Source organism: Ptiloglossa arizonensis, chromosome 12, assembly GCF_051014685.1.
Source record: "Ptiloglossa arizonensis isolate GNS036 chromosome 12, iyPtiAriz1_principal, whole genome shotgun sequence".
In the NCBI taxonomy this organism is placed as follows: Eukaryota; Metazoa; Arthropoda; class Insecta; order Hymenoptera; family Colletidae; genus Ptiloglossa; species Ptiloglossa arizonensis.
The window spans coordinates 2761750-2788119 of record NC_135059.1 but is presented as its reverse complement, the minus strand read 5'-3'; the positions used below and the strand labels follow the sequence as shown (position 1 = coordinate 2788119).

At 38.7% G+C, this 26370-nt stretch overlaps 1 protein-coding gene across 3 annotated transcripts in view; it reads right to left on the bottom strand.

Annotated features, from left to right (window-relative positions):
• Positions 1 to 26370, bottom strand: part of Mdy (diacylglycerol O-acyltransferase) — a 243134-nt gene that overhangs the window by 22813 nt on the left and 193951 nt on the right. For all 3 annotated transcript variants that reach the window (XR_012993772.1, XM_076324416.1, XM_076324417.1), the window contains one exon: positions 10496 to 10540. Coding sequence is in view for 2 of the 3 variants with exons in the window: in XM_076324416.1 (XP_076180531.1) it covers positions 10496 to 10540 (45 nt within the window). In the remaining variant the exon portion in view is untranslated. The remainder of the gene's footprint in view (positions 1 to 10495; positions 10541 to 26370) is intronic.

Below are 26370 nucleotides of genomic sequence, written 5' to 3'. Positions count from 1 at the left end.
ATTCGATATTAAGGTTGAGAGCACGGAGCTAGGTGACCTACGAAACAAGGGCCATCTTCTCGATGTAAATAAAAAGATAGTATTCACCTTCGTCGAAGATCCACCGAGTGCGTCTAGCAGATGTCCATGCGATAAAGTTTGCATTAGAGAAACTAGGAACAGCATGAATACCTAACTCGGGACACATGAGACGCGCGCCGGATTAAGCTATGCATAGTCGGCCGTAGCTGAACGTCAAAAGACTGCGTGACATAAAATTCCGTTTGATAAAACTGGCGTCATAGTGAAACGAAAGAGACACCTTCCCAGGAAGTACAGAGAAACTCCGGAAATACTGGAACAACCCGGTGACACCGAGAGACAATTCTCCTTTGCTCGAAACCTACCTGGATTACTCTCGTCTCGTTCTTCGCTCGATCGGCCGAATTATTAAAAACTGTGAGAGATCCCTCGAGTTGTCCATTCTCGTTAAATAATCATCGAGCGTAGACCGATATCTGTGCATGTCCTAGCTTCGTTAAGAGATGCACCGATATTGGTCTCTTTTGTAATTCTCCAGAAAGTACAGAACAATTCTGGAAATGTTCAAACAACCCGGTAACACCGAGAGACATTTCTTCGTTACTCGAAACTTGTCCGGGTCACTCTCGTCTCGTTCTCGATTGGTCGAATTATTAAAAACTGTGAGAGATCCCTCGAGTTGTCCATTCTCGTCAAATAATCATCGAGCGTAGACCGATATCTGTGCATGTCCTAGCTTCGTTAAGAGATGCACCGATATTGGTCTCTTTTGTAATTCTCCAGAAAGTACAGAACAATTCTGGAAATGTTCAAACAACCCAGTAACAACAAGAGACATTTCTTCGTTACTCGAAACTCGTCCGAGTCACTCTCGTCTCGTTCTCGATTGGTCGAATTATTAAAAACTGTGAGACTTCCTTCGAGTTTTCCATTTTCGTAAAATAATCATCCGGTATAGATAAATATCGGTGTATCCTCCAACAAAGATAGCAATTGACGCGCCGTGTTTTTTCGCGCTTGTCCAAGAAGTGCAAAGAAACTCTGAAAACACTGAAACGACCCAACCACACCAAGAGACGATTCTCCGTTGCTCGAATCCTGCTTGAATAATTCTCGTCCGATTCTTCGTTCGGTCGATGAAATTATCCGAAACTATGGTCATTGATCGACGAGAGATCCCTCGAGTTGTCCATTTTCGTAAAATAATCATCCGGCATAGATAAATATCGGTGTATCCTCCAACAAAGATAGCAATTGACGCGCCGTGTTTTTTCGCGCTTGTCCAAGAAGTGCAAAGAAACTCTGAAAACACTGAAACGACCCAACAACACCAAGAGACGATTCTCCGTTGCTCGAATCCTGCTTGAATAATTCTCGTCCGATTCTTCGTTCGGTCGATGAAATTATCCGAAACTATGGCCATCGATCGACGAGAGATCCCTCGAGTTGTCCAGCCTCGTAAAATAGCTCTCCAGCGTGGACCAATATCGGTGCATCCCCTAACGAAGCTAGCAATCGACGCGGCGGAATGCTTTTTCTGCGTCGAAAAAAAATTTCGAAACTGTTTCAACGCGGATTCTCGACGATTCTCCGCCGTTAATTCGGTCCGAAATTATTGAATGGAAAATTGCGATGGGTGGTGAGGGGTATACGAGGATCGAATGTTCGCCGACGATTCCGAGAGACACTCAGTATTTTTCCACGCGCGACCAGCCACGCGGTTGTTTGCACCGCGTCAGACGTCGGTAATTAATGACGCGATGGATCCAATTAACTGGCGCGCGGAAAAAATTTGTTAACGAAGCTCGTCGATCCGTGGCTTTTGGCCGGCGCTTTAATCGCGAACAACCAACCAACGACGCAGCCTCGAAAAGGGCGCTATTATACACGCTCCAGGAGGACGGATCGGTGGCAGTCGCTTTGGGGACGGAAGTCATATAATTGAATTCGGTTCACCGAGTCCAGCTCACTGATCGAAACACTACGGCTGGCTAGTTTCGATCCACAGCATTCGGACTAACGAGAGAATAACGAGCACTAGTAACGACGGTCGAATAAAATCGGTCTCGATGGACGTCATATTCGAGTGCCTCCCCTGAACACAACAGGGGAAGACGCTTATACATAAATGTACCCTACGAACTGCTAGAGAAATCGCTCCCACGGTTTCTCGACACGTTCATGTTTTATCGGCCGTTTGTTCTGTTAGTTCGCTGACACCTTGAGTTAGTAGAGAGTCTGTTCGTTGAACTGTCAGAATCTTGGGTACCTTTTTGCCAAAAATATTCCCAGTCTTGTACAGGGTGAACATGATAGAACACCTGGTTTAGGGGTACGTGAGAAAATAAAAAAGAAATTTGATACAATATTGTGTCATCTGGAGCTTTGTTTTCGGGAAAATCGACTTTAAAATTTGTTCAACTGTCCAAACGATTAAGTACGGTTTGATTATGTTGTATTCTTGTTGGATCAACCATTTGTTCTGTTAGTTCCTTGATACCCTGAGAGAGTAAATATATAGTAAGAAAATCGTGTTTCGTTTCATAATTTAGTACATTCATTTCGGGTAGGCACCGAACTTTGAATACACAATGCAATTTACGATTAATGTTAGCACGCGTTTTATCAACGAAAGAGCGCGTAGATCCAAAGTATTGTTATGATTTTCGCAACAGTTTCAAAACATATTACTCGCGCGATACGCTTTCCAGTTCGATGGTCGATTCCCTGCAAAGTCCAACTTCCATCTCACCTAACAGGGCTAGGATCATCCTCTCGTCCGTAGATACTGCATCGAGCAAAGTGTATGTATACGAATACTTATATTGTGATATTTCGAATTGTTGTTTGCCTTGCTGAATCGATAAAATTGCGCACAGAAGACGGAATGATACGTAAATTTTCTCAGCAGATACGATAAATTATAACAGAAATATAGATTTTGCATAATAATTAAAAAAAGAAAATGAAAATGATGAAGTAATGAAAGTATTCCACTCAAAACCATTCGATCCGAATACATTTGTTCAGTACTATCATACATACTATATAATATGACCCATTTAAATAGATCAACGCGAATATCCTCGAAACTAGCAACGATATCGAAATATATTTCGATGTTAAATGCTTTCGAGAGGAATATAATCCGTTGTCGATAGTTTTTTTTTTCGATGAAAATGCAGAATCTGTACGATCGACAACGTCTTTTAAAACGAAATCGTATACTGTTTAATATATTTGTCGATGCAATTATTCATTCGCTACAAGAAAGTATTACAGTATTTGTGTAGAAAAGTTACTAGTTTAAAATGTGAAAATATGTTAATTTTAATACCATGATATAATATTAGTACATACAAGTGTTTTTTATAGAATCGTGTTACTTGTCTGGGCAGATCGCATTAAATCTCATTCATAAAGCAAAAAATGACAATGCAAGCTGTATTTTTTAAGTAACTTCATTGTGTATTTGTAATCTTTACTTTAAACGATCTCGTTTGCAGAACATTGAATTTTAAATCCATTGATCGGTCTATACATTGCAAGGTATAACATTTTCTATTGTATTTAATTTCTAACATGAAGGGTGAAATATTCACCCATGATGCAACCATGTGATCAAGGTGAGAATATAGACTCCAAAGCACACGACTACCATAATCGGTGAGATACAAATGATACAAATCCAAAGTATAGAATAAACATATATATCATTTTAACCAAACTCTACTACTCGTGCATTTAGAAAATGAATTCAAAGCCTTTAAAGCAATCGTTCATACCGTCGTCTATTTCTGAATTAAACATATTTCCTTTCGAAAGTTCTTTCATTCTGTTTCGAGTGTAGCAGTCAATCACGTCGGTCGCTTTATAAAACCTGCCTTCCGTGTACACAAAACGTGTGCAACCTTATACCATTCGTGAATGCTCAACGATATTTACCTAAGCGAAGTACTATTTTTTGCCACGATCCAATTGCTCTCTCCTTTATTGGATGTTCGTACGCCGGCAATTGATCGGCGAACTTTAAACGAGACCACTCGCGTTAAAAGACGAACGATTCTGGAAATCGTAACCCACTCGTTGGTAGCTCGAATAATATAAATTATTTGATATTGCATAATAGTATCCCACTGTGTGAGACCATTTTACCCGAATGTATGCGAAAGAATCATCCCTACCACTGTTTATACTTCTTCGACTCGAGAAGATCAAGAAAGAGCGAGAAGAAGTTAAAATTTGTACAGTCAACATTATATCTTTATGAGAATATTTTCATACAGTTGAAAATTTATCCAAACATGTCCCTATTCGTACTAAGTATTTTCAATTATACACAACAAAAAAGCTTTTTTGAAAACTATTCATATAACATAGAAATTTATTTTCATGATAAATGAAAATAATTCAAGTATACATAATTGTATTCCATCCTAGTTTTAGAACCCCGTGAAAACACAGATTATATTCTTATAAAGATACAATGGAAAATATACAATTTTTTAATTTCTACTCGTTGCTGGATCTTGCTCTTGTGTATTTTTATTTGAAACCAATATTAAATTGGTTTCAATCAAGCTTCTGAACCAAGCTTCATCGAAATTAGAATTAAGGAATATTTACATATACAGGGTACCTTAGTGAAATGGAATCACCTAAACATCTGGCTTATTTTTTTTCTATATGTAAAAACTTCCCAGCATAAAGTTGCACTATTTTATGGGCTGAGTTAGGTCACCCACACTATATTTCCACTTTAACGAGACTGTCGCGGTAATACGTATCTCGCTATGACTACGAACCCGTGTTTCCGCTCTCCACGTAAATTAAAAATCTTTCGTCCATTATCAGAGCTGCTTGTTTGCACAACACTTGTTTTTCTAGCAGTGTGGCTTTCACATTAACACGGTAAACCTCAGGGAGCCATTCTTCTGATTACTTTTCCATTAATGCAATCGACCACTCCAACTCTACCCTCCTCCCTACCGTCCAACGGCCGCTTCCGTACGCAAATAATGTTCCATGATATTGCATTGTACGTAATTAATTTCATGGTTTTTGTAACAAATGGACGTCGCTCCTTTGACACACGTTCACGCGTTTTAATGGTCGTAACACGTCGAGTCGAGTCGAGTCGAGTCGAGTCGTGTTGTGTCGCGTAAACCGCGTCGGAGTCGAGTTGTGATGTATCGCGCGAATCGCATCGAGTCGAGCCGAGCCGAGTCGAGTCGAGTCGAGTCGAGTCGAGTCGTGTTGTGTCGCGCAAACCGCGTCGGAGTCGAGTCATGTTGTATCGCGCGAGCCGAGTCGAACCGAGTCGAGTCGAGTCGAGTCGTGTTGTGTCGCGCAAACCGCGTCGGAGTCGAGTCGTGTTGTATCGCGCGAGCCGAGTCGAGTCGAGTCGAGTCGAGTCGTGCTGTGTCACGTGAACCGCGGTCGAGTTGAGTCGAGTCGAGTCGAGCCGAGCCGAATCGAGTCGAGTCGAGTCGAGCCGAGTCGAGCCGAGCCGAATCGAGTCTAGTCGAGTCGTGCTGTGTCACGTGAACCGCGGTCGAGTTGAGTCGAGTCGAGTCGAGTCGAGTCGAGTCGCGTGAACCGCGAAAAGACGTTAATGTGTGCGTGAGCGGATGTATGCGAACCACGTCGTGCGAACTTCAAGTGGAAATTTTAATCAACGAATTGGAAGCACAGACGCGAATATCGGAGGCGCGGCTGCAACAGCGCCCCGAAAATGTTGCGCGTCAAATTAACCGTGCCGTGTTTTCGAAGTTTACGTTCCCGTTTAGGGGACAGCGCGGTTACTCCGCAGCGCGGAGAATCCGATAAAATCAGCGTAACGACGGTAACGGTTTATGTCCTATCTCAATCGTAAACGGAAAAAGGAAGCGTTGTTTCGTACAATTATCTTTTTTTTGCGAGAAAACTATAAACGCGAATAATTTAAGATCATAATACGAGATTGTAGAGTGTATTTACCACGACTTGACATTTCTCAATGTACGTAATGTAACGAAAATTGAGTAATGAAACGAACATTGAAAATATTGTCTGCACGTTGACGGAAACGAAATTTTCAAACGAATTCTTGTTTAACAGGAACGTGGCAAATGGCGGTACCGGAACAAATATTTAAACGAACAAAGAAAAAAGCTTCAAAATTGAAAAGCAAATTCTCCGAAATGACAAATATCGATAATTTGATCAACTGTTTCGAGTTTCCAACGAAATATCGAGACTACGGTGACGGTTTCCGCACGGTCGTCCAAGGTTTCTCGGATCGATTCTTTCGATTCTCCAATGGCGGAACGATCCTTTAAAGTCCCGCCACGCTGTCCATCCGTGGACGTGCACCATCGAGGAATCTCCATCATCTCGGGATTCACGATCGCGTAACGCCTCGCCACACGCGAAACAATCGGAATCCAAGTGGCGAGGATCCCGTTCCCATCTCCTATCCACTGCTCAGTGAAAAGTTGGAGAGAGCGGATTCACGGACGCGGAACTTCCGCGGGACGCTCGAGCGCGGACGAAACCGGTGGAAATACGACACTGAATTTTGTCCCAGCTATTAAACATCCGGCTGCGTGAACCGACTCGCGAACGTTGCGTCTGAAGTTCCCTCAAGAGCCGAAGGAAATACGAACTTTGTAAGAGAATTATACGCGTCGCATCGAGGTTCCAATGCCCTCCCGTTTCCGGATTCCCTGAAATAACTCCCCCCTAGACACCGATTGAGACTCAAGTGGAGGGAGACGGAGACCGGAAAGGAAAGAATATCTTATCGCGAGAGAGACGGTGTACGTCCCACGAAGCAATTCCTCGAATCGAACGAGACGATTATTGACAGAAGCAACGTTACAGGAAAACTTCGTTATAAGCTGCGGCGCGTATAATTCACATGGAAACGTCAGCTACCAACGGCTGTACGAGCGACGAAAGTTCAATCACGAATTCATACATTCCGCGAAACTTTCAGGATGCATTCAAACGGTCGTTGTTGCCGCACGTTTCGCGGACCGACACTGTAGCGCTGCACTCGTTGTTAATCAGCGATAGGATCGACCATTTTCCACGCAGATTCGAATCCTTGTCATTTGGTTTCTCGAAGCTTCTGTAACGGGATGCAAGGAGAACGATCGCTCGTGGACCAGTTCCTGAGTTGCAAAGTTTCAGCGACCTTGACTAAAGATTTACGACCTTGAGATCACCTTGGCGATTACTTCTTATACAAAATATTGAATTTCAACTTCGTTTAATGATATTTTTTGAACTTGTCATTATTTGTTGTAACCAGGGTCGAATTTACTTAATAATGAAGGCAGTTACCCAGGGGCATCGAATAAAATGAGACATTGGATACTATTGATCGTAAACAATTTTTTGCTTGTTCTCATACTCGTGTCGAGTTACGTGAACTTCCTATTTGTTATTACTCGTTACTAATACTTGTAATATTTTATATTTTGTATTGTGGAGGGGGCGTAACAATATTTTTTGGTTTAGGGACTATCCACATTTCCCTTATACACAGTTCTATGTGCTCCTTCATTCAGTAGTCATTTTTCCAGCTCTCAGCTGTACTTTGCAAGTGTAAAGCCTCGTCCAGGCGGATTTTTATCCGCAGACACTGTGCACAGACAGTTTACGTGCATTGTCCACGGACAAATGGCGGACAATGCAAAAGTTTGAAGGTAGTCCGCGGATAAATGGTGGCTCCTATTTCATCCTAACCTTGTCCAGATTGAGAACGAACTGTCCGCAGACGCGTGTTCTGACGCAGTTGGTCGACAGTTTATTGTACATTATAGACAATTTATAGGTAGAGAAGGACGAGGTGAAACGACGAAGAGAGTTCACGGACAGATATTGACCTGTATTTCGTTTTTCGTTACGATGGGATACAAGAGACTTGTCCGTGGACAAGAGCTGAAGTCAATATTTATCAAAGTGCATTCCAAGAGCTCGAAACTTGAGAGTATAAACGTTGATATCGTCACAGGGAATGAATCGAAATATTAAAGACGTATAAACGAGGTAGAGTATTCGGTGTCGAGAGATCGTAGAAAGTGGAACGTGACGGTACTTCCAGAGATTTGTATTTCGAAATTTTTCTTTTCGTTATATAATCAATACGTTACATAATCAATTTCGTTATATTATCAATATGTGGACGAACGAGAAAATATTGTCACTTATCGAAGACTTACATATGAATGAATGTTTACGGAAGATTACTAGCGAAGAATACAAGAACGGAAATTAAAGAATGATAAAATGGTACTTCTGTCGGAAAAATATGAATGCGAAATCAGAGAAACAGAACGAATGATAAACGATTTACGAAGCTAATTTTGTAAAGAACACAACAAAGTAGCGAGTACTGAAAGTGGATCATTGCCGAAAAAATGTACGTGGTTCGCGTACGAAGATTTATTGTTTGTGATAAAGGAAGTAAAGTCAATGATGCATATTGTTCAATAAATCAAAATACCGAAGTAAGTAAGTATTCATCTATTATTATCAATGATGCACATTGTTCGATAAATCAAAATACCGAAGTAAGTATTCATCTATTATTAATAAGTTTATTTTTTATAAATCTATTTTACCTTAGTGTTACCAAATAAGAAGCATTAATATTGTCACCATTTCATTTTGACATATATAATTCTGCCAACCTACGAATGTTAGAATCCGAAAGTATAACAAAATCGTTATCAAAGTTTTACAATCGTTATAAAAGTCATTGAATTATTAATTATTTTCAAATTTTGATACACGTGGAAATGTAAATGATATCTAAGTATAACCTGTTTGTAGGTATACTATATAACCATATATAAAGCTTCCATAATGAACAAAAAATGTACGATTTATTTAAAACTTTAAAAATATTACTATACATGAATGAAGTTTTGGAATACAAATTAAAAAAAGAAACGCATGCCATGAAACCTCTCAACTTTTGATGAAAGAACAAAAAAAATAAAATTTGACCAGCAACAAGAAACAAATGTTCGTTTGTTGCTCTTCATACATTTAACTACCCAGGATACAAAAATTTTACAGTAATCGCGTAAAATTTGCAGAATCATCATTTGTCCACCTTTTTCGCGGCAAATATCCCATTGTATAGCGTTCAATAACGCGAATGCGTGTACCAGTAGGGGAAGATTATAAATCGTACCGGTAGATTATAAATTGAATCGGGAACGGTGAACACTCGTTTGCTTTCTTCTCGTGGACGAACAGTACATTCCCTTTAATTGAAATTTCATTTTACCAATTCTCAACGAACCTCGGATACTGGAATTGACTCGTATACGCTAGTATATATATTGAACTTGATCCCATTCCTATTGTTGACTACCGTCATCCTCTGGGGAGATCCGCAACGACGCTCTGTATTAAGCGCGACACTTATCGAAGACACGGTTCCGCTTCAAATTGAATGACGAGACGCCTCGACGCGACGAACTTCATGTGGAACACGACCACCGCCAAAAGGAGATTGAGTACGCAAATATTGCTTCGAAGCTCTTCGTCTGAAAGGTCTCCACGCAAACGAGGAAACAATTCCGGAACGCGATGAGTACGGAAAAAACGCACGCGGATATATTTTACGAGCCGTGTACACGTTTCTATACTATTGTCCAAGAGTTGTCTCTCGTGTTCTCAGAAAACGTAATCCGAAAAAAGAAGGAAGAGCTTTTTCTTGTAAACTCGTTAAAAGTATTTATGCCCGCAAACGATTAAGTTATCAAGACTTTTTCAAACGAACGTTCGCAACCACGCTAAGCTTCTATGATAGAAAAATTATTATATTTCGTTACAGATTTATGATACGAATTGAAATTAAAATTAAAAATAATTAAACTCAAGTTACACACTTTATTGTTCAAATACGTTTTAGAAGTTTCTCGTTCGTAGTGTAAGATCTATATGTTAAGTAATTATCTCTTACTCCCCCACTCTTCTCTTACATATATATAATATAATGCAATAAAATAAAGTGTAAACAAGAATAAAAGAAAAATGGAAGAAGAGGAATTTTATAATTCCCTCTCTTTCTCTTTCTCTAATCTCTCTGCAGCCAAGAAAGAGAAAAAGTTAAATAATCCTCCTTCCTTGATTGCTGTTTTATTACGGCTCACGCTTTACTTTATTATATTCGCTTCGGTCGTAAATTTTAATTCAATACCACATCTGAACAACAAACTACCCCTATCGTATTATTCAACTACCCTTCGTTCGTGCCGCGCACACATTTTCGATGTACAAAATAGACAAGTAATCTAATCTCGAAACATTTTCGGAGCCTTCTCTGATATCCGATACCGTGCTACCCTCGAGTAGCTCCGTGTAGCCGTGTTAGTTTCTTTTTACATAACCCCTATTTACCAACAGCATCGGTAACTGTTAAGCGGTATACTAGACTATTTTGCTTTCAAATATATCGTATTATACTCACGGCCAGCTTCAGCAGACGTTCGGAGGCCTTTGCCACGTCCATGTTCTGCAAAACAAACGAGGTTCGATTATTAATTTAAGGAGGGTGTGCCCGAACGAGCAAATACAACAGGGATGGAAGTTGGATCGTGAATAGGGGTGGTTTCGATAAAACAGAGGTACGAAAAGAAAGTTCCTAATTGGATCCGAACTGTAAAATGTGTAGCGCGAATTTACACAGTTCGCGCGGAAATTTTTGCGCAGTGATTACGGCGAACAAGGGAAGGGAATAGTTGAAAAAAAAAAGAAAAAAAAAATCAAGGTAATCAACGACGAGGTTCTTGTAATTTTACGATACGAGTTCAATTACTGGAGAATTGAAAAACGCGTCAAAATAATTAAACGATGAACCGTTCCCGTTCGCGTTCAGAGAGCTACGGAAGCCAATTGTAACAACTTATATTAATACCAAAGTTGATCTCTCCGTCTGTGTTTATTTTTAACCAAGTGTTTATATTGTATATTTATGTTTTCCGGCGAACGTAGGTCACCGTTTCGATCGAAAGATTCATTTGTTCTCCCCAAACAACGGGAACAAATACCCATCCGTTATGGGGCAAATATTACAGGCACTTCTTGGGTTTGTCACGTTGTACATTGCATATTTATTGCCATTTCACCGTGTTCGTTGACACAAAAGTTTAGATTCTCGTGCTCTATTGCTTCGTATACAGAGGTATGTATCGGGATTACAATGAAATAAATTATAACAGAGAGCGTAACGTTACTAAGGTCATCTCTCTTCTTCCAACTATCACCTGCTACACCTGTTTAAGCTCACAATGTTAAAATATATTTCTGAAAACTTTACACTCGATTGTACAATTTATTTCATCTATGATTGACAAAATCTTTTTGTCTCGAAGTAAAGAATTTTTCATGTTCTATCGTTATTGAAAATAAAATACGTCCAAACGTATTTATGTACAAAAATGTATCTCTTCGGAGAGATATACGTCAGATTGGCAGAACGGAAGAACCATTTGTTCCTTTGTCTTCTTTGAATTTTTCTAATTTTCACATAAATAGATTCTCGATTCGTTATCCATTGTTACAGAGTTCACGACCGGACGAAACAGTAAATAAAGCTTTGTCGCAACGAAAATTCAAAAATACAGAACGCCCCATTTAAATCGACACAACGGAATTCAAGCGAAATTATTAGTTTCTCAATGCACGTGTATTTTTAAGATCATTTCGAGGTAAATTTTTTTTTCTATTCAGAAATCAATATCTTTTATCCTAGGAATATTTTTTATAAAAAACATTCTCGATTCGTTATCTATTGTTACAGAGTTCACGATCGGACGAAGTAGTAAATAAACTTTGTCGCAACGAAAATTCAAAAATACAGAATGCCCCATTTAAGTCGACACAACGGAATTCAAGCGAAATTATTAGTTTCTCGAAGCACGTATATTTTTAAGATCATTTCCAAGTAAATTTTTTTTTCTATTCAGAAATCTATATCTTTTATTCCAAGAATATTTCTTATTACCCATTTTTACGTGAAATTTTAATATTCAAAAATAAAAAATATAGATTTATGATTAAAAAAAAAAGAAAAAAACCAAGTTGACTTGGAAATAACTTTAAAAACGTTCACCCATTAAGAAACTAATACCATTTGAATCCTCCCTCGAAATCATGAAAAACGAGTTCCACATTTTCTCCTTTTAATTTATTGTCTACGAGATATTTCGTCGCATTGACACAAACGGAATACCCTGTACGATAAAACGTACAAATACTCGGAGATTAACAACAGTTCAATGGCGGTATCCTCTTATTTCCCCATATTCGAAAACGTCGAAGGAGCTTTCCAGCGATGGAATTGATATTTCGTGCGGTGTACTAATTGAATACAGGGGAAGGAAGGCACCCCTCCGGCGTTCCGCTTAAGTGGCGGTTGTCGAGGTCTCTCCGAATGGCACAACACGAGAACCCACGGTGCTTATATACCAGGCTTACAAATAAATACCTAAAGAGCCTCCTGTCGATTTCAACACGCCATTTGCACGCTCGCAACAGGACACACGTATGCACACGCGACCACACAACTCGGTCTTGGACTCCGCTGGAATTATAACGGTTCAAACGTAAAGGGAAAAGGCAGGCGCAACGCAAAACGATGAATTATCTAAACCAATGGCTAACGGAGAGAAAGAGCGAATTTATAGACCGGAAATTCACAAACAAAGAATTCGCGTTACCTTCGACGTAACTAATTTAAAACGAACTTGTTTCCCTTTGATTTCGATCGAATAGATTCTTCATTCGTCGAACGTAGGAGACTATTCGAGTCTCTGTGGATAAATTAAAATCATTAAAAAATTAACTAAAATAACTAAAATTTAGGACTCGGGCCACCTGAATGGTACACGTTTAGTTTTTAAGTTAACTACTGTATGATTGATGTAATAAGCCCCGAACGAAATAAATGCATCGTATGTTTGGCATGGTTTAATATTACGATCCAGTTAAATCATTTATTTTCCTTTTGAATTATGAAATTCCATTGTCGACGGATGTATTAAGGATTCAAGAAATGTTTATAATGCTTACGGTGAAAAAGTTCGGATAAAAGTTAATGCGATTTTAGAAGTGAATGTTGGCTTTTGTGTCGCGAGCATTTTAAAGGGCGAAAATATGGTAGGGCGACGTATTACATCAGTACGCTGTTGTAGTACGTTTAAATATATGCTCATTACCCTTTGTGATGTAAAATGCTCGTTTTCAGTGTACAAATTGATATTAACTTTATATACGTCTACGTTAGATCTGTTAAGCCAACACTAACTGTCTCAAATTCAGAAGAATTCAATTCCTTGTTATTTTTTTTAGAAAAAATGACTTTCTATCAAAAGTTGTTAATAATCAAAAATCTACACGACAAATGTGTCACCGATTCTAATTTAACCTATGTACATACTAATATACAACATTCCGATAGTTTCTTGTATAGGATAAAGGAAAAATTGTTACAAAAACGAATATGAATTAAATTGAATAAAAATTAAAATGGAAATAAGAACAAAAATATGAAGAAAATTCAAGAAACAAGTAATTAATACATAAGCTAAGAATACGAGGTATAGAAGTATACAATCAGGGTATAAAAATGTTTGTACAAACATCTAATAAAGCTATCGTTGAATATGTATTTCAACATTGTTGAATATTTGTCCATGCTATTGATATCGCCGATTCGGTATTGCCGATCGGTGTAATCGCTTTTAAAGATCATATACTTACTATAAACAAATTAACAACTACGCTGATGTATGTAACACGTAAATATTACATATGTGCAAATGAAGCACATTTTGATTTCGTTTCGGAGACGAAATTTCATTGATGTTTCGGAGATGGAACAAAACTATGTATTATATATTTCAATTTGAGGTTCAAGTATGTTCGAACAGCTCGAATATATATGAACTCGAATATATATAAAACGAAATGTTTTATAGATCGTTTTAACGGTTTACTGATCGTTTCTATCGGAAAATTGAAAGTTTTGCAAATGAAATAATTGGCATCGGCTGGCTCTGCGAAAACATCGAAATATCGTGACGAGGGAGTAGTATTATGTAGGAAACTCGTATCTTTGTGTTGACATATGTATTGGATGCGTCGACAAACGGAAAGGTAACCGAAGAAGCTTTTCGTTGAACAGCATTGTAACGTTGAATCGAGATCGCTAGAATTTCATAAGGAAACACAGGCAAAGACGACAACCCTTAGTTACGAGTACAATTTCTCGTGCGTACGCACAGTTCAAAGAATATTTCAATGCACTACTTATGTATTTCTGTTTTTTAAATTTAGTATGGTTCGTGAAACTGTAAAAAAGGTAATTTATTTACAAATTCTTTTCCATGACAGGTATGTGTTTTTATCAAATTGTCTGAAAGTATGTATGTACACGAAAATACACATATACAATGTTTGATCAATATCTATTGATTTTGTAAAAATTATGATTGAAGAAAGTCTGTTCTAGCAGGAAGAACACCTAATCTTCAACTAATGTAAAATAAAAAGAAGGAAATTTTATCACTCGAATTTGTATCGCTATCGTATATGAATTATATTCTTTAATTTATTTCTTCTTTAATATTTTGTATTAGTTCCAAATTAAACATTAGATTCTTACCCTACGTTTTAAGTGTTTCAGATTACAAATATTTTTTTATTTCCATCCAATTAATTAGATCTGAGCCCGGATCGAAGTGCTCCGCGCGATAGACGATAATTTTTACAAAAATCATCGCGTTCTTGATCAAATTTAGTAGATTTGTAATTCAATAGACATTTTTGGACTTCAAGGAAATAGATTCGACGAAATCGTAAATCCTCTTTGAAAACAAATTTTCAAACCCATTCTCATTTGTCAGCCCATCGCTCTGACGTAACTTTTCGATGCAAACATAAAACTTCGCGAAACGTACACAACCGCTCCATAAAATGCATTATTATCTCGAAAGATGTGCAAACTGACACGACGAAGGGTCGTTCGTTCGCAGCTTGAATATGTACCGAAAAGAGAACCGCGTTATTTATGGGGATGATCCAATAAAATAGCGGGTGTACAGTGGGTTCACGGACAGCTGCGTTTAAAACAGCTCACGTAGGTGACACGCTGCATCGAGCTCATTCTTCGTCTTTTCTTCTTCTACTGCTTTCCCGCGAACGTGAGACGTTGCACAATGATCGATCGTCCGGTCGGATCAAAGGCCAGAAACCTTCGCCAGAGAAGCCTTGGCGGGCTTCACAAAGGATTATAATAAGCCGACCCGGGGCGAGAACGCGGACACTCGAGTTCGAAGGAGTCGTAACTCGAACCATCGACGTCGTTGTTTACGTCACTGAAACTGAACACTTGCCACGGTAGTCGGACGAATTTGTTACTCGTGGAAGAAACTATAGTCGGAAGAAAATTAACTCTCGGTCAAGATCACTCTGTCCTACTCTATCATTTCGCTACCCCCACCAATTGGGCTACTTGACGACTCTGAACCTCAAAAACGCCTCCAATTTGCATAGGAAAGATTGAATTGAAAATATTTTTTGTTCCGGATCATTCGTGGATCGGTGATACTGATTTGTGGAGTAAGAGCAGCATTACAATATCATTTATGTAATTACTATTTTTTATCGATTGCAGATTACTGCGAATCGCTTGTATTTATTATTTTTATCAGCCGAGGACTTCAAACTCAATTGCATTTTAATCTAATTGCGTTTGTGTCGATTAAATTATATACGGAAAATATTCGCTAAACGTATCGAAATTCATTCTCAAAATACTAGGATATATAAAAATACGCTGACAGCCCTTATTTCGCAATACTCGTCGTGTTCAGATTAAACGTATCGGAATTTAATCTCCAAAATGTAACAATAGATCTTTAACAAAACGGGATTTAATCCTCGGAACGACAACCTATTTTAAATTTTATACAGTGCTGGACGAAAGTATTGGCACAGCATCATTGTTCTGATACAAGTGCTTATAACTATGAAACAAATTGATAAAAAGGAGAAATTTTTTAATACATTTATTTATTTATTATTCTAGATTATTATTTAACAGAAACAGTAATATAAATAAAGTGATATGCGAAATAATAACAAAAACATATTTATTGAGCGTTTTAAGCGTGGACAAAAGTATTGGCACATTATACAAAATTTAGTGTAGTTGTATCTCTCGGAAAAAAATCCGATTGTTACTTGATGGTATAGGTAGGGGATTCCCTGATAGTCATTTTTTCTAACAGTCATCCTTAAGTTCAGTCGATTAGCAACATAGGAAATATAACAAGCAACAATGTCAAGAAGAGGGAAAGAAACTACAAGTGAAGAGAGAAAAATAATATTAAATTTGCACAAAATGCGAAAATCTTATAGTGAAATAGCAAAAAGTGTTAATAGAAGTCGATTCACTATTAGAAGTGTCGTAAAACGATTTGAGAATCAATCAGATTTCAAAAGTAGGAATCGAAGTGGACGTCCCTCAAAGTTAACAGTTAGAGAAAAACGGAAAATTGTAAAGGAAGTGAAAATAAATTGTAAATTAAACTCATCGCAACTTAGAGCAAAGTTAAATGAAGAAAATCAAAAAGAAGTAAGTTCGAAAACTATACTGAGAGTGTTAAAAGATGCGGGATATTCTGCGTGTGTCGCAAGAAGGAAACCATACATATCCAAGAAGAATCGGAAGATGAGAAAAGAATTTGCAAAAGAATTTATAAAAAAGGATCCCACATTCTGGAATAACGTATTATTTTCAGATGAAAGTAAATTTAATATATTTAAATCAGATGGCAGAGTATTAGTTTGGAGAAAGCCAAATACGGAAATGGATCCACAACATTTACAAGCCACTGTGAAACATGGAGGAGGTGGAGTCATGGTATGGGGTTCCATTGCAGCGTCTGGGGTTGGCGAATTAGTATTCATAGATGAGATTATGGACAAATATGTATATTTAAATATATTAAAGGAAAACTTATTTAAAAGTGCTAATAAATTAAATCTCCCGCGTGATTTTTATTTTCAACAAGACCATGATCCAAAACATACTGCCTATATTGTACGACAATGGATCGTTTACAATACCGCACACACGTTAAATACCCCACCCCAGAGTCCAGACATGAATCCCATCGAACATGTTTGGAATGAATTAGAAAAAAGAATTAGAAAATATAATATAACAAACAAAAACCAATTAAAAGCTATTATTTTACAAGAATGGAACAATATAGAGCCGGATTTTACAAAAAAATTGGTAACTTCAATGCCAAAACGATTGAAGGAAGTTATCATGAGGAATGGAGGGCCAACCAAATATTAATTTTTAATTTCTAAGTACTTTCAATCATTTGTGCCAATACTTTTGTCCACGCTTAAAACGCTCAATAAATATGTTTTTGTTATTATTTCGCATATCACTTTATTTATATTACTGTTTCTGTTAAATAATAATCTAGAATAATAAATAAATAAATGTATTAAAAAATTTCTCCTTTTTATCAATTTGTTTCATAGTTATAAGCACTTGTATCAGAACAATGATGCTGTGCCAATACTTTCGTCCGGCACTGTATATCGCGAGACAAAATATTCAATAACCGATAAGACGACTATTTTACAAATAAAACGATCGAATTTTACAAGAAGAGTATTTTTAAAGAATTTAGAGATTGCAGTTAAAGAGATTTACTACAACCTACCGGAAAAAACGCAAGAGCTTTCCGCGAGATCCAACACCACGTAAGCTCAGTATCGCGCGATCTTCGTTTTCTAAAAATACGGATTTACGACTGTTTGGAAATAAACTCTTCGACTCGTGGTACGTGAAACTCTCGTGGTCTTTCAGCGGTGTGTGTTTCTCGAACGCAACGATCGAGAGTCACGCCCAGAATGATTCGCAGTGGTAGGATTAACCTTGGGCGGCCGGTTGATTTTATTCCGACTATAAACGAAGCTACGGAACGAAGAGGGACGGGAAAGAGGTCAGAGAAGGCATGAAAAACGGCTGGAAGAAGCGTGCCCTCTTTCTTCTCTTCTCCTCTTCTCATCGTAGCGACACGGGACAGTTCCGTGGAACCTCTTGCGCTATCGTTTCCTTCTTTCGACGTCGTTTCAATTAGCGGCCGGAGATTTACGGCTTTGCATCCACGAACACCTTCTTGTCGCGTTTCCGCGAGTGTTCTCGAGATACTGAGAATTCACTGGACTCGAATTGAATTCCAAGCGGGGCCGACAATGGCGCGGGGAACCGTAGAGTACGGGCCAAGTTCAACCCTACCTTCATCTCCGTCACTCGTGGTAGAAAAATTACGGGTAATTTCAAACGAGGGTCGTGGCACATCTGATGTTGGACGCAACGCGGGAAACGCTTACCCTTATTTTTCCTCGAATCAATTTTCGTCGCTCTTGTCATTTATTAAACGTCATAAACGACGCAACGTTTCCACGCGCACCGTGCACCGTCCCCTCTTCGTTGAAAGAGGGTGAAGATCGACGAATTCGGTCTCGATGATCGTAAAATTATACCGGCTACGATGCGTCCAGGGGATTTTTCTGGTTTTTGGAAGGAAAATAAGTACTTCTTTGGTAATTTTTTTTCAGTAGAAACCGTAGTACATACTTTCAAACGCAGTGGTTTTCGTCACAGGTTGGTATATTTTCCGAGAGTGCTTGCAAATTTTTTCAATAGAAAATAATAATAATTGTAAAAGTCAAGGAATGATAGTTAAGGGGTGCTTTAAAAGATTGCTTAGGGCGTTGGCACGGTTGCGACACTCCTGCGAATCTAAGAATGAAATTAAACAAAACAAATTAAAAAATTTTAAATTAGAAAAAGAATCTGAGAATAAAATAATAATACAAAAATTAAAAAATTTTAAATTAGAAAAAGAATCTAAGAATAAGATAATAAAAAGAAATTAAAAAATTTTAAATTAGAAAAAGAATCTAAGAATATAATAAGAAAAGAAACATTAAAAAAATTTAAATTAGGAAAAAATGACAACACTTTAAAGTTGAGACATCCATAATTTTTGTTTTGAGTTTTTTAAATCCGAAGATGTTTGATTCCTTTCAGTTTTGATCATAACAGTACCCTTCCTGAATGTTTTTTGATTTGTCTGATCTATTTAAAAACATTCTACTATGAGAGTGGATAATGGAATCGCAATAATTATAATTGATGCCAGATCGTGCGCTGATGTACACTTAGTTCGGTCGATAATTGTTCCTTATTTTACTTCCGCTAGATAACTACGTTTCCAAATCTTGCTCATCTTTGCGCAAATCCTAGTGTTCAGTTCTTGGCGAACAATATTAGACACAACGTTACTTGTATTTAATAATTGTAATATTGTTGTTCCGTTCTCTCCTCCTATCACTTGGATCTCTGGAGAAGAGGTCTTTGAATGATTTATCCCCGTACGAGCCCCCAAATAACTATTGCTCTGATGTGGTATATTAAAGTATATTTAATAATATTATATATTACAATGATGGTAGTGTTAGATGTAGTGTCAGTGGTTAGTTTCGCTGGATACGTCTTTTAGTTGTCTCGTCTTATCGTCTTTTTAGTCATACTATCCGCGACACACTCTTCGGACATACTCTCGTCGTCATACTTTGTCATACTATGTTCCTACGTTCTTCTCGCGCTCTATATAGTCATTCCCATTCATTCTCTTTCATTCCAATCCTCAGTCTCTCTCATTTCAGACATTCGGCCACGCTCGGCCATCCCAATCACCCGTCTTTTCTAAACACTCTTCACTTTCTCCGAACCACATGTATTTCCTTTCATCCCCATGCATTCTCACGCTCGGTCGTCGCACAAGACCCCTTGTAAAGGATACTCGTGCCTTCCAGGAAAGCTAGCGGGCCGATCGGCGCTAAATGTTTACTTCAACTCGAGTCCAACCGCGCACGTTATCTTGTTTAGGTCTACGCTCGAAGCAGGCCTAAGCGGACGCCGAAAATCCGATACTACAATATCGTACCGCTGTTGGAGAAATATTCGGTCGTCGAGCAACGATCCGGTCCATTTCGTTCGTTCCGATCAATAACAAGAGAATATTCACGGATGCTCCGTTAACGAGCGAATAAACGGAACACGACTTTTCAGATAGTCGGCGCGCAGAGAATAGCATCGGGTCGACGAGCTAAGATACGTTCTCCACGCGTCAAGAACGAAATTATCAACGATACGTCAGTCAACGGTTATCGGGCCGACAAGACGTATCGACTTTTCCGCTGAAAGGAGTTGAAACATTTTTACCTGTCGAGTATCGGATCGAGCGTCCCTTCAACCGTGAGCTGTTCTCGGTCTTGTGTACGACCGGGAGGAACCGGACCGACGTCCGACACACACTGAAAATTCCATTCTAACGACTACAAAAGCCGCGAGCACCTGGCCGGGCTCTCTCTCGGCCAAAGGAAAACGCTAACGAAAATAAAAACAACCACGTGAACCGGTAACCGGAGAAAACGGACACACATGATCCGTTTCTCTCTCACTCTATCTCTCTATCTCTATCTTTCTCTCGTTTCAGCTTCGTCGACCGACTGCTCGTTGACCCATGCATTTCCAGTCTCTGAAGAAGATTCCGCGCGATACCAGGGAAAAAAGAGAGGAAATGACAGACAGGGAAAATAGTAGAGGGGTTTACGAGCATTCACGATGGGAAATCGATACGATATTTCATCCGTTTCGCCGTCAACGGCCTCGAAGGTGCGAGCTGCGAAGTTGCACAGACTGCGCCCCGTCCGCCCATCCCCCTCTTAACACCCTCGAAAATCCTTTAAACGTTCATCCCTTTAAGGAGTAGCACGTCGTCGAGCCGATAAGCCGACGCTCGATGCAACCCCGCCGTCACCTTTCGATCGCTCGATTGCCCTACAGTGTGAAGTCATCCGTGTGCTGGAACCCCGTGAAAGATAGGCGAAACGTGCCGCCCATTTGCATTTCACCGGGGAGAGCAAATTTTCGACGATCCATAATTTGAATTAGTATCGTCCCGCTTTCTACCGATCGGGTTAACCGCATCGAGTTGCTCGAATACAGACTCGTACCAGCCGCAAACCGAACGCGGGATTTCACCGCGAAACGAGTAGTCTTTGACGATTATAACGAAATGAAAGGGAAGAAGAAAAGGGAATAACGACGTAACGTGTAGAGGTAAAATTAAATATACGTTTGTTCGAAGTTACTTGGACACGAGTAAGGTGTGATCATTTTAATAGAGAGAAGAAACAAAATGAGGAAAAGGGAACAACGAGTTTACGTGTTGAAGTAAGATTAAATGAACGTAGGAAGCAAGTTGCGTAAGAAAGAAAAAATAAAAGAACGACACGAAAATAACGAATTAAAGTACACTTATGTAGGTGTACTGGATTTTTTGTCGGAAATCTTCACGACTTGTAATTTCTCCCACCGTAACACGAAATTTCAAAGATTCACCTCTTCGTACGTATATCCAACTTTGCTTCTGTACTTTAACTCGTTGTTCTCGTTTCTTTCTTTTCTCTCTTTCGTCGCTCGATACCGGATTATCGCTATTCTCCTTCTTAGCATATACGAGCTTGCCACGATAAAGTATCATTACTCGAATCTCTCCGAATCGCTTATAGTTCGCTCGTATTTTAACCACAGCCCCGATCGATGCAAATCTCGAACGTTAGAGGTGTCGAGGTACGTCTTGATGGCGCAAGACTGGAAAATGAAAAGAATACCTCCGTCGACCCCACCCTGCCTCGTCGTCGATGTAATCGATTGTACGCGTTCTGGCAGATTGCACCGTTTGACTATTTTACAGTTAACCGTATACCAGGGAAACCCTTTGAAAAATCTCTCGACGGTGGAACAGAATCGATAAGCCAACGTGACACACGACGCCTGTCGACGCCTTTCGATCGGTCGACTGCACGAGAACGTAGACGACGTACACGTGATAGGGTTCTACGGACTATGGCGGTCTCGTTAACCCCTTAATCGACGAGATATTAATTAATAAACAAGGAGAAATACGCGCGAAAATAGAATCGGTGATTCGATTCGATTAAACGACGGATCGCGCGCACAAGTGGACGCATTACGACGCTCGTACGCGATAACGCTTGTCACCGTCTCGCGATAACAAGCTAGAAATAATTAATTGAAATAAAATTCAACGATCGCGAGGAATCGCGGGCCGCGAGCGATGCGTTAACATCTGCGAGCGATAACTTTATTAATCGCCGCCCGTTCGCGCATGTAACCCTCGTATTAATTAATGATAACAAGTTCCCCATCGATGTTGTTGATAGCTCGTAACGCAAAGTTTCGCTCGGTTCTCGGTGCGGGGCTACTCTTGTTTTGTAATCTCGATTCAACGGCCTCCCCAGTCGACCCGGAACCAACGAACAGGAAGGAGATAAATTGCATTGTTAATTGAAAAGATGCCGTTGTAACGAGCGCCTGGTGAAATTAAAAATCCGATATCGAGCGTGAAGTCCTGTAATGAGCGAACAGTGATCGTTACATCGAAATGGGAATAAGAAACTTTCGATAATAATAGTGACGAATGTTGTCTATTTATGGCAGAGTCGTCGAATTTCTACCCATTTCGGATATTTCAATTTTATACTTTCTTTCCGTACCAATTCGTGCGCAAATCGAGAGCGAAAATTGAATATTGTTCTTCAAATGTTTTACCAAGTACAATTTAACCGACACACTTTTCTTTAATACAGTGTAATAGGTACAATTCGAGCAATTGGTTCTCTAACTCTTATCAACTTCGAAAGTAGACGAAATGAACGAACCATACGTTAACAAATATTCTTTTCTTTCCTATTCCACGACTTTCGTCTGTTACAAATTACATTTTAATTTTCATTTACAATTCCATTCTGGTAAATCTCCAAAAGTAAATTTTCTTTTTAAGTACTATTTACACAAGTCGTTTTCTTAAAAGTTGTACTTCACCGACTCTAAGCAGCAACGAAAGAATTTTAAGTGATGTACACCGGAGGATCTTCGACTACGTTATCCGACTAATGCATCCTTTGATCATCTTTTTACGAGGGACGAATCAACGCTCATCGATGTTATCAGTAGTCAGAGCCTTAAACAAGGACCTTCTTGCGCGTTTTACACCCTCCGCCCCTATTTGATGTTCAATGGTGTCAAACAGCGTTTCAGCTTCGCGTAATGCTTCCCTTGTCCGTGAATGACGGTCGGGACTCTAAATGTGAGCGTAACCTTAAACAGTTGCATAGAAACCGGACACTTTGCCACGGAACTTGGTAACAACAAGACCGGCTCCACGGCCCAAGAACTTGCGCATTCGCGATTAGATAGTTCGGTCACTCCCATTTGCCAATCCACCCGGTCCCTTTCATACACCAGTCCCCGTTTCTCTCCAGTCGCTCGTCGCTCGATTATTAAGCGTTTCCATACCATCTAATCGACGAGAGATCGACACAAGTGGCGACGTTTACGTCACTGGAAGAGATTTCGCGGCGACTCGAAGACAGACAGCTCACCGTTCACGATTTTCCACCGCGGACAAATTGTCGCCCGGTAAATCGTTCGAGACGGTCGTCTGGAGAATACCGTGCTAGCAAACGGGGAAGAAACAGCGAATCCGTTAACCCCTTTACCTCGCGATTCCATTCGTAACCACGTGTGGCATAGTCAAACATTGAATTTCTCTTGCGTTCAATCCGGTTTTACCGATCGGTTAGAAAGAGTGACGAAACTGTGAAAAGAAAGTTGGAAAATGTATTTTTTGAAACATGAAAATTCTTTTAAAAAATATTAGGGTTGATCGATTATAATGCGACGAAATTACTAAAAGAAAGTTTGAAAATTGTACATTCCTTCAAAAAATATTAGGGTGGGTCGATTATAATGCGACGAAATCGCTAAAAGAAAGTTTGAGAATTTATTTTTTGAAAAATGAAAATTCTTTCAGAAAATATTATATTAGAGTTGATTGATTATAATGCGACGAAATCGCTAAAAGAAAGTTTGACAATTTATTTTTCGAAAAATGAAAATTCTTTTAAAAAATATTAGGGTGGATCGATTATAATGCGACAAAATTGCTAAAAGAAAGTTTGAAAATTTACTTTTTGAAAAATGAAAATTCTTTTAAAAATATTAGGGTAGATCGATTATAATGCGACGAAATCGCTGAAAGAAAGTTTGAAAATTTACTTTTTGAAAAATGAAAATTCTTTTAAAGAATATTAGAGTGGATCGATTATAATGCGACGAAATCGCTAAAAGAAAGTTTGAAAATTTATTTTTCGAAAAATGAAAATTCTTTCAGAAAATATTAGGGTTGATTGATTATAATGCGACGAAATCGCTGAAAGAAAGTTTGAAAATTTACTTTTTGAAAAATGAAAATTCTTTTAAAGAATATTAGAGTGGATCGATTATAATGCGACGAAATCGCTAAAAGAAAGTTTGAAAATTTACTTTTCGAAAAATGAAAATTCTTTTAAAAAATATTAGGGTGGATCGATTATAATGCGACGAAATTACTAAAAGAAAGTTTGAAAATTTATGTTTTGAAAAATTAAAATTCTTTTAAAAAATATTAGGGTTGATTGATTATAATGCGACGAAATCGCTAAAAGAAAGTTTGAAAATTTATTTTTTGAAAAATGAAAATTCTTTTAAAAAATATTAGGGTGGATCGATCATAATGCGACGAAATTACTAAAAGAAAGTTTGAAAATTTATTTTTCGAAAAATGAAAATTCTTTTAGAAAATATTAGGGTTGATTGATTATAATGCAACGAAATTACTAAAAGAAAGTTTGAAAATTTATTTTTCGAAACATGAAAATTCTTTTAAAGAATATTAGGATGGGTCGATTATAATGCGACGAAATTACTAAAAGAAAGTTTGAAAATTTATGTTTTGAAAAATTAAAATTCTTTTAAAAAATATTAGGGTGGATCGATCATAATGCGAGAAAATTACTAAAAGAAAGTTTGAAAATTTATTTTTTGAAAAATGAGAATTCTTTCAAAAAATATTAGGGTGGATCGATTATAATGCGACGAAACCGCGAAAAAAGAGTTTGAAAATTTAATTTTTGAAACATGAAAATTCTTTTAAAAAATATTAGAGTGGATCGATTATAATGCGAGAAAATTACTAAAAGAAAGTTTGAAAATTTATTTTTGAAAAATGAGAATTCTTTCAAAAATATTAGGGTAGATCGATTATAATGCGACGAAATCGTGAAAAGAAAGTTTGAGAATTAGATATTTGAAAAATGTACATTCCTTCAAAAGCTATTAAGTATAAAATAGAAATATACAACGCAATTTTACTACGAGTGGAAATTTGTCTCGATATTCTAAGACGTCGAATTAACCTCGTGTATCGTTTTTGATACTCACCTGTTTCGAACAATAGGACAAAATGATCGACACTTTTCCCTTGGAGAACTCATTCGTCAAAACGAATGGAGTCATTTAAAACGATACACTTCGACAAACATGTAACCACCCTAGTAGCAATAAATACAAGTACATAAAAACCGTACTGTCCTTCCTTCAAACATACTCGAATCCCACTACTCGAAAAATATTAAATTCCTTAATCTATTAGCGACATCTCCGATGTATTATCCGCTCAATCGTTTCCAACGGTCGCAGAGCCACGTTTCTCGTAAAATTCGTACGCGAGTAACGCAACAACGGATACAGCGGTTTGACAGAATCGTTTCGTCGACAGAGCGGTACGCAGCTACCCCGGATTATTGTTCCCCCTTGTTCTTTCTTCGGGTCGCGTGTACCGGTGGGGTGCCGCGCTCGAATTCATGATATCGATCGGACGTAAAGTAATTACCGTGCAAGGTGCACTAGAGTTAATTCCGGGGTGGCGAGCTCTTTCTCTCTCCATTTTCACGTCGTCCGCCTCGTCATTTTCTCTGCGTTCGATTGCCCCGTTCCCGCTCTTTTTCTACGTTTTCTCGTACCCCGACGCCCACTCCCTTCTCCACGGTCGCTCGGCCCGCGCCTTTCTGACGGACAAATTGGATTCGATAATTGCGAATCACGATGGCAGAGACGACAGTCACGTCGCCGATCGGCCGGCCAGCTGGCAGGGGAAAATGTCTCCGTCTTTCGATCTACTTCGCGATGGTCTATCACTGTCCCGAGAAGCCCGACACGGCGGCTCTGGGTAGCCAGCCCCGTGAAGAAATCGATTTCGAGGATATTGCTTTCCCGTCGATGAATCGCGCGGATCCGCGGGAATTGATAACTACAGTTGCCAGTGTTCGTCGCAT